We start from the raw sequence: 14,771 nt of genomic DNA, 5'->3' as shown, positions 1-14,771 counted from the left end.
CACAACTGCCCCATGTATATGCCATGAAATCTGAGAAATCGTAGAAATTGGAGAAATCTGAAACTACAGTTCCTAAAATGAGCTCACACGACTTCAGAAAACTACACAGAAGCCTCAGTAACTAAATATATCATTTTTTTCCACCAAAGAAATCAGCAGGGATATTTTTCCCACACCTACAAAGATCATTCTTAGAAGATGGTTTAACGTTGTGCTTCTCACAAATCCAAGATCTGCCAAACACATTCAAACAACTACACACCATTTCAGACTCATAGCATTGCTTTGCCTTCTCACACTGGGAGCATGGACAGAAACATTAAATCAAGTTTCTCCTCTTTCTCAAAGATGAAAGCTTTAAGCACCGTTTATCTGATGGTGATAGTTTTGGTGACCTACCAGGTCTTGTCAATAGTTAGGAATCAAATTTATTATATATTATTATAATATAATACTCTATATTATATAATCTCATCAAAAGTATCTCCTGAACAATGAAACACTTGTAGATAATGGCTATTTTGGCTGGAAATTAAATAAACGAAGGGTGTTCTCTAACCTCCTAGTATTACGTAATCTTTCTCTCTGTCCTGGTCTCTTGTAAACAAGCATGATGATGAAAGAAAAAACATTTTTTTTCATTTCTTTTTTCAAATTTTTTTTTCATTTATTCAAAATAATCAAGGTGAAATTTACAATCATCAACAAAAATACTCCAAAATAAAAGCAAATAAAAAATAAATAGAAAATAAATTACAGGTGATAAAAAAAGTATCATTTACAATTTTCTACAAAAAAAGGGGGGGGTGGGTGGGGGGATTGATGGGTGCTCCCCCCCCCAAAAAAAAGGCAAGAGGGAGGGTTTGATTTTCCACTGTTTATGGATCAGAAATCCAATATTCGTTAGATATAGATGATGCCCGAGATACTGACCCACAAGAATTTTTCCTGGTTATTTAATCAGCATCAATTATTTCTTATATCAAATATGAATGTATTTCCCTGAGGAAATTAAACCATTTGATCTCTTTAAAAAAAATTTAAATAAAAAATGAATAATTCATCCAAACTTTTCTTGTAAGCACATCCAAATGTACAGGCGTACATGTACAGTACAAAAAAAAAATTCTGGGGAAACAAAAGATAACAGGAGTCAAAAATTACACTGAACACAGATCTATGCAGATGTGCACAGAACTGGACAAGCATATGTTCATGACCGCCTGCAGGGGAAGTGCGAGGACAAAGCTGGACAAAAGAAATTTACATTGTCATGGCATTTCTATGGACGTCTATGCTTGTTACTCTTAATAACATCATCTCACATTCTGCCTAGTGCAGGACAGAAAACAAACAACCTTATTGTCCAAGAAAGCATGCTATTCACCCTTAGCTGATTTTCTGTACCTTTTTCAGAGAGCTAAGTATCTCAACTTACAACCCACTACAACAAAGTTCAGAAGGACTCCTAAGTATCTATGTTGCAGGTATGCAAGATACTGGATTAGCACTTTAAGGTGCAGGCGTTTAGGGAAATCACCGCCTCGTAGCAGTGAAGGAAAGAATGTCCACACAAAAAATAGCCTCCAAAAGTAACGGATTTAAATTAAAAAAAAAAAAAAAAAAAAAAAAGTTTGACAACAATTAGAGTAAAAACAAGCGAATGCTCTCCCCAATCCTAAAAGCACTGCTTACATGCGAGTTGATGTGTGACAGGGACAAAGCACTCAAGGGATTGTCATGTATGTGTGCCAGATCCAGTATATGATGATCTTAAACTTTGCATCCCTTTTGCATCTGTTCTTTCTTTAGGTTCCTTGGGGCTTTACATGATAAAAAGACATTGTGATAAAGATTGTGTACGGTTTTGAACGCACTGATACTATAGAGGATTCGTCCATATCATCTAAAATAATTACAGTAATAAATTTAATCAATTCTTCCACACAAATGCCCATTTGCGCTAGTGACATGGACACTCAGCTATGGAACAATCAGCGACAATTACGCAGACATCACAAACATATACAGACAGCAGAACATGATCACTTATAATACAAAACAGTACCAAAAGGATAACAAAGAAAAGAAAAGAAAAGAAAAGAAAACAAAACACTTCTAAAGCTACAGCCCTTATTTAGATAAAACCAAAAAATAATCAAGGCCTCAAAACACAAAATATCGACAGCCGATTGTGAAGCCAAGTTCGAGCAAGCATAAATAGACGTACATTTTTCAGACAGATATCTAGGCAGCAAAAGCCTACGAGTCAACAATAAAATAATCACTTTCAGAGAAGTTATGCTGGCTGATCTAGTTTTGACTGCTTTCCTCGCAGCACATATACAACCTACTTTTGTTCCAGATATTTCATTTCATCTGTCAGTTTTCTCTTTCAATAGCACAATACACAAGACACAGCACCAAAGCTTCATGGGAAGCTGTCGAATATTTCAGACGTTTCTTTCAAGAAATGCCTGGCTGCGTCATTGTCCAATTCATATGTACGTGAAAACGTACGATTTGATTTTGTGGATCAAGTAAAGAGAAAAAAAGCTCACAGGTTTCTGAAGAAGGTTCGGCACACCAAGAATGCATCACTAAGAACACAGTCAAAAGAAAAAAGAACAAACCAACAACCGTCCAGTAGAAATGTTAACTGACATGACTTGCATTACAGTCCAACCACCACTCAGTCTTAATGTAACGCTCACCATTGTGTTAGGTATATAGGTTCAGGTATATAAACATATTTTAGTTGGCTTTTGCTTTCACAAAATACAAACTGCTTAGCATCGGTCATACTGAAAAACCTAGTACGCTAACTTTACTGATACTGCATTCAATACAAAGATGCTTTCAAATGCTTGTGAAGAACAATGTTAAAAGCAGCACTTGCATCATTTTGAATTATTCTGGAAATACAGACCTGTTTTAAAAAACAAACAAACAAATAAACAAAAAAAAGACTTTGGAGTCCATAAATTATGTCATACATAATGTCATATGTCAACATAACATTTGAAATTCTTACTTGATATGTCACTACAATGAAAAATAAACATATAAGGAGTTTGAGCACTCAACAATACTGCATGTTGAAGGCAGGATTGAAATACACAGAGTATGTAACAATGTTGCAAATGTATGTATGGCGGAACGTGGAGTCAGGCAAGAGGTAGCCTTGATTTTGGCTGTATTTGCTGCTCCATTGATAAATTTCATATATAAATTCAAATATATGTGTATTATCTATATTGCTGGAGTACAACTGATTTCGCCTTCCATGTTGCTAACAGCTCTGCTTTTTATGGAGGAAAGACAAATATCTAGTTGTACAATCTTTCTAGTTTTTACGGCTACTGCTGCAAACATGTGGATTGCAGAATCAAAATTCTCCTGTTTAAAGTCCCATTTCTCTGGATTTCAGAAGCAAATAAGGAATTTATAGTGGTTGGAGCAGAAACTATGTTAAAGGTTACTGCAACAGTTCTAGAGCCTCAGGATTTTTGCAAAATGGAAATGCTAAAGTCAACAACCTTTCAGTTTTGTCTTAACTGGCCCCCAAAATGCTTCCTGGGGACTACAAATATTGAGTGTCTGCTGGCCATCTCATTGGCTGGCCACTGTGCTGATTCAGACTGCCATATGTGAATGTATAGTTTTCAAATGAGCATTTAATCACTGAGTGAGAACCGGCCATGTTCGTACGAGTTGTCTCCTGACTGGCACTCAAGCTAGCGCTGCTAAAAAGTCTACCAACTGGCCATGCCCAAAGGTATCAACTATGCCCTTTTAAGAGAGTACACATGGCCTTTCACTAAAATAAAAATCACTCTATTCTTCCATGGGAAGAAATACAAAAGGAAAGGATCTTGCATGTTTACAGATATTTAAAAAAAATGGCTGCAATACTGTATGCTGAAGTTGTTACATGCTGACGATGTTTCCAAGGGTTTAGCATGCAGCCCCTACCACACAGCCCATTCAACATTAAACAAGTGGCTAACAGCACGAGGCATCAAGTTTGGACTGGAGGATCCAGCTCCACCACCAAATTAGTTCCAATAATTAGCTCTGTGACAACAGTATGAACCATATCTTGTGAAAATGAAGGTAATTATTATTGAGTGTTAAGTCCATGGCTGATGCTGATTGATGCTGGTCTCATGTATGTAGACCACACCCCCTGGGGCGATGCATCCACAGTTCCAGTCCACGGTGCCCACCCACCTAAACTATGGGGCAGGAGGAAGGGAACTGAAGCAGCACAAAAAGGGGAAAAACAGCACACGCTGACCGTGTGAATGCTCTCTCACAACACTGCAGTTATTCCTCTGGGTAAACAGAAAAATGATGTTTGTTTCCTAACTTCTGAAGCCTGCCCTCCTGCATAACTAATGTGGGACATCTCATCAAAATGTCTTTTTAGAAGAATCCAAAAGCATCCCCCACCAGTGGTGTTCCCAGTGTAATGTGAAAGTGTGAAATGTTGAAGCGAGGCGGGGGCTAGGAAGCAGACATGATTTGGTATGAGCCATTTTCTGGCAGAGAGGGAGATTTGGCTTCTGTGGTGGTTTTGGGTTTGGGTGGCCAGTCTGGGTCCACACTGAGCTCTTGGGCCAGATGCATGTAACGTGCTTTGGGCACCCTCCTCTGCCAGCAGCACAGCCAGGAGAAGTGCTTGGATCCACAGTAGTCTAGTCCTCCCTACATGCACACACACACACACACAGTAAAACAGAAAAAACACAGGGAAGAAGAAAGGAAAGGAAGAAATGTTTTCATCCACTCTTCATTCATATTAAACTTTCAAGCTGAGATGGTTTTGGGCAATGCTAAAGATGACAGAAACCAGAAATAAAATTCTGCTTTTGTGAATACATGTAAGGCAAATATTATAGACCCGTTTCAGTATGTATGTATATGTATGTATGTATGTGTGTATGTATATATATATATATATATATATATATATATATATATATATATATATATATATATATATATATACACACACACACATATACATATATACGTATACATATATACGTATATATGTATATATGCCCTTGCCCACTTTGGCCATGTGAAAGTCCTTTATGGAGAAAACATTTTATTTTGTACATTCATTTGCATTATGTACAAATGTTATGGTTATGCTTTGCAAATAAAAAGAAAATGATCTCTTAAATTTGCTGAAAGTTTTTTACTGTAGAAGATTATTTTAATTAAAAAAAAAAGACAAAACATGTAATTCAACCAGGTATATCTAAACTTTGTTATACCACTGTACAAAACTCTGTAATAATTGCTTTTGTAGCTATAAACTTTGGTGTACAACTCTGAGGTGCCTTTCTTTCTGTTGCAAGTTGGTCAGCCTTTAGCATACTAACTTGCATGAAATGATGAGCCAAGTGACGAAGCTGTATACCAGTGTAACAGATGGAGTAGCCTGCAACCTAAAGCTCAGCTAATTGAATTTTGAAATGTTAAACGGTTAAAAAGTAATTTACTGCTGTGACTTAAAGATAGGTTTGGCCACCATTTTTTGGGGGTTTCAAAAAAAGAAAATGCATCAGGTTTCTGGACAAGTTCTGCTGCCAAATGAAGTGATGGAATGGTCCATAAGATGGTATCATGGATTTTCCCAAGAGGGCAAGGGCTTGTTAAAACCAGTGCTGAAACGGGACAGACCACATCTCTGATCTTACGTGGAACTTCTTGCATAATACTGAGTAGTTAAAATGAACTGATCACAGGTACTGTCACAAAGACAAAAGGCAACACTTTATACTTTAGTATGTTTCAGTGGATTTTAAACTAATGACAAAATGTTAAAATGTAGCACTGACCCCATTTCTGGACAGCATAAAACCAAACAGGGAAAAAGCTTTAACCCTTTCCTTAAGTCTCTGTTGGAAACATACCTGGACCATGATCCCCAACGCACCCAGTTCTAATAGAGAGAAAGTGTTCAAGATGCATGCAGAGGTTGCTCAGAGTAGCCACTACACAGGGAGCATTAGAGGAATTAGAGGAAGGAAGAAGTTTGGGGGTAATCGAAAGCTCAGCAGTATGATGTACAAAAGATGGCCACTAGGAGGACCCAAAGTAGCGTTCAGAGAAATCAAGGTTGTTCATGCATAAGTCAAATGATACAACAGTGCTGAGTCACACAGTGCAGAAAAGACAGGAAGATGAAGCGAGAGAGAGAGAGAGAGAGAGAGAGAGAGAGAGAGAGAGAGAGAGAGAGAGAGAGAGAGAGAGAGAGAGAGAGAGAGAGAGAGAGAGAGAGAGAAAGAAAGAAAGAAAGAAAGAAAGAAAGAAAGAAAGAAAGAAAGAAAGAAAGAAAGAAAGAGAGAGAGAGAGAGAGAGAGAGAGAGAGAAAGAGAAGGAGAAAGAGAGAAAGAGAAAGAGAAAGAAAGAAAGAAAGAAAGAAAGAAAGAAAGAAAGAAAGAAAGAAAGAAAGAGAGAGAGAGAGAGAGAGAGAGAGAGAGAGAGAGAGAGAGAGAGAGAGAGAGAGAGAGAGAGAAGGGGATACAAGGATGTGAAAAAAAGCAATGGAGAACAGAAGTGTCAGATTTCCCAACCTGTGGTGGCGGGGGGGCTGGTAGGACGCCATAGCTGCCCTGCTTGTCTCGGCTGAACACAAGCTTCCATAAGACGATGTCAAGGACGAAGGTCTATGGAATATTGCAGTGGAGCGGAAAGAATGAAAAGAGCTACTGATCACATCGCTTTCATAAGATCTCAATTGCTTCAGCAGTGTCGTTTGAGTAGCAAAACTACATAACACGTATTCAGAAGGGGAATGATTTCAAGCTGTGAGTTAGTCATGGAGAGACAGGGAAAAAGAGCCAAAGAGTTATTGTGGACAACAAGAAACCAGCAAAATAGTCAGTAGTTCATTTGTTCATCTAGAAGACAAAACAAAGATCACTGGGCATGCTCCCACTGAAGTCACTAATCACATGATTGGTCACTATGATCTGATCTTTCCTGCTGATTGGCCAAAACACGGCGGTTTTAGAGGGGACAGACAGAGATGGCATCACCTGCACTCGGTGGCAGGCACCTTATTGGCTAAGGAGACCCTAGGGCAGGTAGGTCTCTGCTAATTCCACTACAGATCAGCGAAAAGTTTAGAGCTGGCAGCGGTCAATCAGTGACGTTTCCTGGTCAGTGGAACAGGTTCCATGGAGGAGAAGGAGGCTTTTTCCTCTAGGTCTCTACGTCTTGGGGATTCAAAAGGCAGTCAAAGGGAGCTTGAGGTAAACAAAATCAAACTTCATAGCTCAGCTGCAACTGTTAAAGTGCCATTGGCTTTATGAAACAGCATGAGAGAGCATATGGGAATTACTATGTTTATGCATATATGTATGCATGTGGTTTTTATATGCATGTACAGTACAGTAAATATTCAAGATGACCTTTCTTTTTTTTTTTAACTTCCAGTCAAAATGGCCATTAGGGACATGTTACTAATTTCAGTGGCAGAAAGCCTTGACAACCAAATACATTACTTCCATCAGGATTTTTTACGTCTGCCCTTCATACAGATTACATTCTATTTTTCCATTTGGAAGACTTGCTTACAGTCTTTTAATCTGCATGGATATTTTTCTGCATTTTCATTGCATTGGTTGCATTTTCTGCTTCTCACAATTCAAATAATCCCCAAGTTTTGGGCTGAACCGCTGACTGAACACCAGCAACTTATGTGTTTGGTCTGCACATTTTCTCCTTTTTTTTCTCTATTTTCTTTTCTCAGTATTGGCTTCTTGACAGCTACACATCCTTTCAGACCCATAATACTGTGTCGTCTTCTCAGAGTGGAAGAATCAACAGAAACAGTTGTGGCCCTTTTCAGATCTGAAGCAAAAGCTTCGAGATGAAAACCTTAAGTACTGTTTTTATTGGATAATGATAGCTTTGGTGGTAACCTAGGTCAGGCATGGTGGTTAGAAGCCTCAAACTCAAAATCTTTTGATCAGTTTGAAAACTTCCCCCCCCCTATATATTTTTCCTTCATATTACATTTCCTTATGCAAGTGGATTATCTTGTATCGAATCTCCACAGAAATAAGTGCTGAAAAAAGAATAACTTGTACTCGATGGTTGTTTTGACTGGAACTGAAATAAATGGAGGGAGGTCTGACATTTGAACAGTACTGTTTACTGCATAAGTTGACCTATGCGACTGTGAGACCCAGCAAGAGGAATGGGAGGTTTTCATTCGGTTACAGTGTGAGCAAATATACTGTTAAGACCCAGCATTTGGTGGTTTGGTACACTTCACTGAACATGTTCAAAAATATATTCTTTATGGGAAGACATGCATCACACTGTATAGTCCTAAAGACATTAGTCATTATGGCTCAAAAACATGAGCCTAATCAATAGATAAATCCATCTTAAATGAACTGAGTTCTTGTTGCCCTGCTTGTTAAACAGAATACCCCAATTGGAAAAACTGGAAATGTTAGTACAACTTTCTATTTGCAAATTAATATCCAATATCCAAAAAAACCCAACAACAACAACAACACACAATGAAAAGAAGTTTGTGATACCCCACTTACCTCTGCAAGGACAGATACAGCAGCGTTGACCACCACTATTATTACTATAGTGAGACGCCACTCGAAAGGAACACACACAATCTGGAAGAGATGAAATTTCCAGCTCACATTCTATACAATATGGGGTGGTTTTCTGGATAGGGATTAAGCCTATTAGACTATATAGGTTATATTTCATGTTTTAAAGTAATAATTCTACATAGGCTCCTGGTGTTTTACCATGTACTAGGCCTCTTGTTAAAGTAACATATTGCCAAAACATTTCTATCTTAATCCACAAGATGGCGTTGTTTATTTTCAGTGATGGCAAGGTTGCTGCAAGTGAAGTTACTTGGAACAGGTGGACAACTACAGTGCACACGCTGATAGAGATCAACCCTATTATTCAGACAAATCTAAACCTGAAATTTTAAAACAATGTCTACTTTACAAATTAAACATGTGCCCCTTATATTTACATTTTTAGCACATGCTTTTGTGTTGATTTGTCTACTTCACAGATCACTTTTGCTTTAAAAAAAAATGTCAAAATAAAAACTGACTGGAGATAAACAAAAAACAAACATCACAATCTGCAGTCAGTATAAAGTACTCAGTTGCAATAGATCATAGAGCAATACTTAGAATATCACATTTTTTATTATTTTGGAATAGAATCACATTGTGGTACAAGTACTATGATATTATCCTATTACAGGGGCCTGCAGAAATTCCCACCCCTGTTTCTAAGGCACTCTAGTGAGGAAAGAAAGATTTAGTTGGACGTACCTCTAAAGCATAATCGATAGCAGGGACAGGGAAAAGCATAATGGAGAACAGGAACACGTAGAGGCTGAGCACAGACAACATAAAGGGCCCTGTGGACAGACACACAGACATTACACACAAACAAAGGCAAGTCCACACATAATCACAACTATTTCAGCTGATCTTAATTGATTTTTTTTTTACATTTTTTTTTTCTTACTAGATCTTACTAGACTTTCACATCACCCTTCACTATAAGGATTCAAATGCTGACAGTATCAATGCAAATTAACCAGGGGTTTCCGAAGGCACTGACAGAGCATACTGCTTCTGAGAACTGAATATATGCACTGGTTCTGTGTGTACTGCACATTGTGGAAAGACTAACAATTTTTGTAGCTGGGCTGCCGGAAGGGTTTGCCTTTGGAGAAAACAATGGCAACGATGAGGTACTGAAAGGAGGACACGTAGAACAGGGTAGTATTCTCATAGTTCTTAATGTTGTGTTCATCAATCTCTGTGAAGTTCTCTGAGAGGTTGGTATGGGAGGAGGTACTGCAGGCACTGAAACCAAGAAGAATAAAAAAATAAATAAAAAAAAAAAATCATCTACACCACCCAGCATTAACCAGTAAGTCTGAAGGCATCCTAAACCGAGGTTTGGATAAATGATTTAGGTGAGCACTCACTCTGACACAGGGGTCCAGGGCTCATACCAGCTTTTTTGACGGACCAAGAGAAAGGCGAAGGTTTGGAAGGCCAGGCAGATGAGGATCTGAGTCATCACTGAGAAGAGCAGGGGCCCAGAGATCAGACCAGAAGGAGGCCGTCGAGACACCAGTTCATTCCATGCAGAATTTAAACTCACTGAGAGAGTAAAAGAAAAAAAAAGGGATTAGCAACAGTGAAGAACTCCATAGCAGGAACTGCAATAGTCTGTAAAACTGCAACATACAAAGTAAAGAATACAAATGTTTAACAAGTTTCAAATTGTATGTGTTTGAGCCAGACATTAGGTGAAAAACAAAGCAAACTACCATCAGCTGTGAAGGTGAAAAAGGCTATTTGTAATTTGTAAATAAAAAATAAAATGCACAGTTGGCACATGTTTATAATTAATTGACAAAAAAATACATAAAATGAAGCATGTGATGCTCTCATTGTATGTCAGTGTGTCATAAGAGCACTTTCAGAACCAGTGTTTATTCATAGAAATATTTATTTTTCACATTATTAATACAATGTTCAAATACTCTTCATTAAATAATTCAGATATTTTAATAGTAAAATAGCTAAAATGCCCATCCATAGTAATATAACTTGCACTGGCATTGAATAATCAGCTCAATCAAGCTCAGTCGGCCAACAGTGTGGGACACATCATAGAAAACAAGTCGGCCACCATTCACCAATGGTCTGATGGCATCCAACAGCAGTCAGTCAGCTTAGTGTGCTAAGGTCCCAAATTAGTTAATGGACTCTAATGTTAAGCCTAACTCTAAAAGGATAAACACCTTTCAGGCTGGTAAACATTTATATAATGGATCAATACTCACTGGTAAATACAATAAGTAGGATGATGGCAATGTCAATAAAGAGGAATTGGAAGTCTCCAAGGTTGCTGAGGATCTGAAAGGGGAATTTTCAATGAGTCAAATTTCAACCAAGATGGGAAGTCAACCCCAATTCAGCATTGAGTGGTGCTTATCAATACATCAGATTTATGCATCAAAAGCATTTCAAGAGTTTATAAGACTAGTGGCTTTTATAATACACAGCATACAGTAGGGGGATTGTCTAGAAACCAAATGCATGGGAATTGGTGTGGAAATTATTAAACTTGTTCCCTGTCTTCTGGCTGTACTGAAGGAAGAGACTCACATAGTAAAGCAAGGTGACACTGATGTACTGGATGATGCTGTACAGGGCCATAAACTTGAACACACAGAAGGATGTGATGAGAGCAGCTCGGCCTTCCCTGCATACAGACAGTGGTAAGATTTCAGAAAGACATATTTGTTTTTAATAAAAAGCATACAGACATTGTTCTGTGGTTTAAAGCAACTGACGATTCAATTATCCTAAAGATTTGTTATTTGATAATCATTACTCTAAGACAGATTTGGAAAAAATAAACCACAATTCAAATGAAGTGAAAAGCTAGAAAAACCCACAAAGCCTGCCTGAACAGGACAGTTTTGGAATTACAGACTGCACAATGATTGATAGAGGTGTAGAAAGACTAATTTTTTTTAATAAAAGGGCCCATATTTTATTTATGTGGGTTTATGTACAAAAAGTGTTCACAAGTCACACACACATAAATAAACAGATAAACTTTAATGCTTAATGGAATTAATTATAGTAGGTGATGTGTATCTGTGTAATGAGGGAGGGTGTGGCCTAAGGAGGTCAACACCCTGTATCAAGGTGTGCATAATTATTAGGAGGCTTTTTTCTTTAGGCAAAATGGGCCAAAAAAAGAGATTGAACTGACTCTGAAAAGTGAAAAAATACCAAAAGTCTCTCAGAGGGACTCTTGAAATTGCTAAGATACTGGGGCGTGATCACAGAACCATCAAACGTTTTGTTGCAAATAGTCAACAGGGTCGCAAGAAACGTGCTGAGAAAAAAAGACGCAAAATAACTGCTAAGGATTTGAGAAGAATCAAGCATGAAGCTACCAGGAACCCATTATCTTCCAGTTCTGTCATATTCCAGAACTGCAACCTAGCTGAAGTATCACGAAGTACAAGATGTTCAGCGCTCAGAGACATGGCCAAGGTAAGGACGGCTGAAACCCGACCACCACTGAACAAGACACATAAGCTGAAGTGTCTAGACTGGTCCAAGAAGGTTTTATGGACTGATTAAATGAGAGTGACTCTTGACGGACCAGATGGATGGGCCCGTGGCTGGATCAGTAACGGGACAGAGCTCCACTTCGAGTCAGACGCCAGCAAGGTGGAGGTGGGGTACTGGTATGAGCTGGTATTATTAAAGATGAGCTGGTTGGACCTTTTCGGGTTGAAGATGGGCTCCAAATCAACTCCCAAGCCTACTGCCAGTTTTTAGAAGACACTTTCTTTAAGCAGTGGTGCAGGAAGAATCTGCATCTTTCAAAAAGACAATGATTTTTATGCAGGACAATGCTCCATCACATGCATCCAACTACTCCTCTGCATGGCTCGCCAGTAAAGGCATTAAAGATGAAAAACGTATGACATGGCCCCCTTCCTCACCTGACCTGAACCCAATTGAGAACTTGTGGGCAATTCTTAAACGGGAGATTTACAGTGAAGGAAAACAGTACACCTCTCTGAACAGTGTCCGGGAGGCTGTGTTGTTTGTTGCTGCTGCACAAAAAGTTGATCGTCAACAGATCAAGAAACTGACAGACTCCACGAATCGAAGGCTTATCACTGTTATTGAAAAGAAGGGTGGCTATATTGGTCATTAATTATTTTTTTTATTTCTCAGAAATGTTCATTGGAAAGCTTTGAGTTGTTTGTTTATAATTCTCACTTGAACAGATGAAAATAAAAAAGTGAGATGGGAAAATGTTTTTCATTTAGCTGCATAACAATTCTGCACCATTATAGTTGCCCAATAAATGTGCACATATACATATTCTCCTAAGAAAGCCAAAAATTCACTTTATTTTTCTTAAACATTCATGTTTGAGGTTTATTAACATTTTAGATTAACTGAGAGCACTGTAGTTGATCATGAATAAAAATAATCCTCAAAAATAAGACTTGCCTAATAATTGTGCACACAGTGTATTTGATTTCCAAATGGGCTGGTTTTGCACCTTAATTTACATATACAGTCTATATGGTATGTTTTATTAATGTTTACATTCCACATTAAGCTCTATAACTTAAAAAAGGAAGAAAATACAGACTTCGATTTTGTGCAAGATAGTGGATTACAGAATTAAAGTTACATTCAACCAAAAGTCACCACAATGTGGTGGTGTTAACATAGCAGTGGTAAGTCCTCCTAATATAATGAGGAATTTGGCCAATCCAATCACATTTGCAAAATATAGACCTGTGGCTGGGTTTCTATGATCATTCAAGCGACTGAGCTTTGGTTGCCCAGTTAAAGAGAGAAAAGAGAAAGAATCAAGTAATAATTTTAATTAGCATTTCAGATTATAGAAATATGCCAACAAATCTAAACTCACTGGTGAATTCAATCAGTAGAAGCTGCAAAAGTCACTTAAATATTCAGGAATCACTCAGCTGACTCTGTTTAGTCCTCAAAGATCACTTTTTCATATTTGACCTCTGACCTTATGGGTGCATTATGTTACTTGCATGTAATGTACAGTGAGGGGAATCAAGTACAAAGACAAAAGAACAATAATGTTCTGGCAGTAATTTAGCTCATGTCTGGAGAAAGAAAGGCTATGAGTATGATCCCAAGAAGACAAGATCCCACAATGAACTACAGAGGTGGGAGCATCATGAGATGGAGCTGCTTCTCTACAAATGGCTCTGGGGCATTACAAATCATCTAAAAAACATGAATTGAGCAATATGCCGGGAGATATTGGAAGACAGTTTAAAAAAAAAAAAAAAAAAAAAAAAAAAAAAAAAAAAAAAAGAAGAAGGTGCTTGCATGGCCTAGCCAGTCTCCTGAAATGAACTTGAAACAAAATTGAGAGTCTATCCCTCATAACCTTAGGGAACTGGAGATTAATTGCCAAGATGAGTGGGCCAAAACTGAACCACACTGCTTGTAAAAAAAAATTTAAAAAAAATCTCATACTGTAGATTTCTTGAAGCTGTAACTATGAACATGTACTATGCTTGTAATTTTTGATGTCTGAATAATTTTTCTTCTGTCATATTCTTTTTTTAAACATATCTTAAATATTTATATGTTAAATACATTTGATATGAATAGAGACTTTTTATAATTACAACACAAAAAGGCATTATGTATGTAAATTTGAAGTGGAAATATGCATTTCAACCCCCTGTGACCCAGAAAAATAAACAGCTTAGATAATGCATGCGTGAATGCGTGTGTATAGATTTTATGTCAAATAAGAAAAAACAAGTGCGTCTGACTACTTGATTCCAATATAAATACCAGAACATCATACAGATTGAATTGTTTTTTGAGAAATTTAAAGAAGCAAATACATTATTGTATATTGTATATACTGCCCTTTGGTGTCTTTTTATGCAAGCTTCAGATGTTGAACTAGCTTGTCATACCTGATTAGGTTGGGCACACAGGAGATGTTGGGAGTTCTGGAGGTGAAGGGAGAGGCCACTGAGGCCTCCAGCTCAGAGAGAGAGATGCCACCATGAGCTCTCTTCAGTGCCTGAGGGAAAAAAAAAAGGGGCCAAGCCACTTACAAAACAGTGCTGCCTCACCGATGAAAGGCAGGAACCAAAATAACTGCATAATGTTTTAGAT

At 37.8% G+C, this 14,771-nt stretch overlaps 1 protein-coding gene across 6 annotated transcripts in view; it reads right to left on the bottom strand.

The window, feature by feature from the left end:
• Positions 1-877: 877 nt before the first annotated feature.
• Positions 878-14,771, bottom strand: part of atp13a3 (ATPase 13A3) — a 52,552-nt gene continuing 38,658 nt past the window's right edge. For 4 of the 6 annotated variants that reach the window (XM_037545303.1, XM_037545302.1, XM_037545304.1 and 1 more), the window contains 9 exons: positions 14,567-14,676; positions 11,214-11,310; positions 10,889-10,961; positions 10,022-10,199; positions 9,721-9,896; positions 9,354-9,442; positions 8,586-8,666; positions 6,594-6,686; positions 4,510-4,710 (listed from right to left, as the gene is read on the bottom strand). In XM_037545303.1, the coding sequence (XP_037401200.1) occupies positions 4,510-4,710; positions 6,594-6,686; positions 8,586-8,666; positions 9,354-9,442; positions 9,721-9,896; positions 10,022-10,199; positions 10,889-10,961; positions 11,214-11,310; positions 14,567-14,676 (1,098 nt within the window). Of the gene's footprint in view, positions 4,711-6,593; positions 6,687-8,585; positions 8,667-9,353; positions 9,443-9,720; positions 9,897-10,021; positions 10,200-10,888; positions 10,962-11,213; positions 11,311-14,566; positions 14,677-14,771 lie in introns of all 6 variants that reach the window. The other 2 variants (XM_037545301.1, XM_037545306.1) reach the window with 2 other exon arrangements.

Source organism: Pygocentrus nattereri, chromosome 15 (genome assembly GCF_015220715.1).
Source record: "Pygocentrus nattereri isolate fPygNat1 chromosome 15, fPygNat1.pri, whole genome shotgun sequence".
Classification (NCBI taxonomy): Eukaryota; Metazoa; Chordata; class Actinopteri; order Characiformes; family Serrasalmidae; genus Pygocentrus; species Pygocentrus nattereri.
This window is presented reverse-complemented; position numbering and strand designations above follow the sequence as displayed.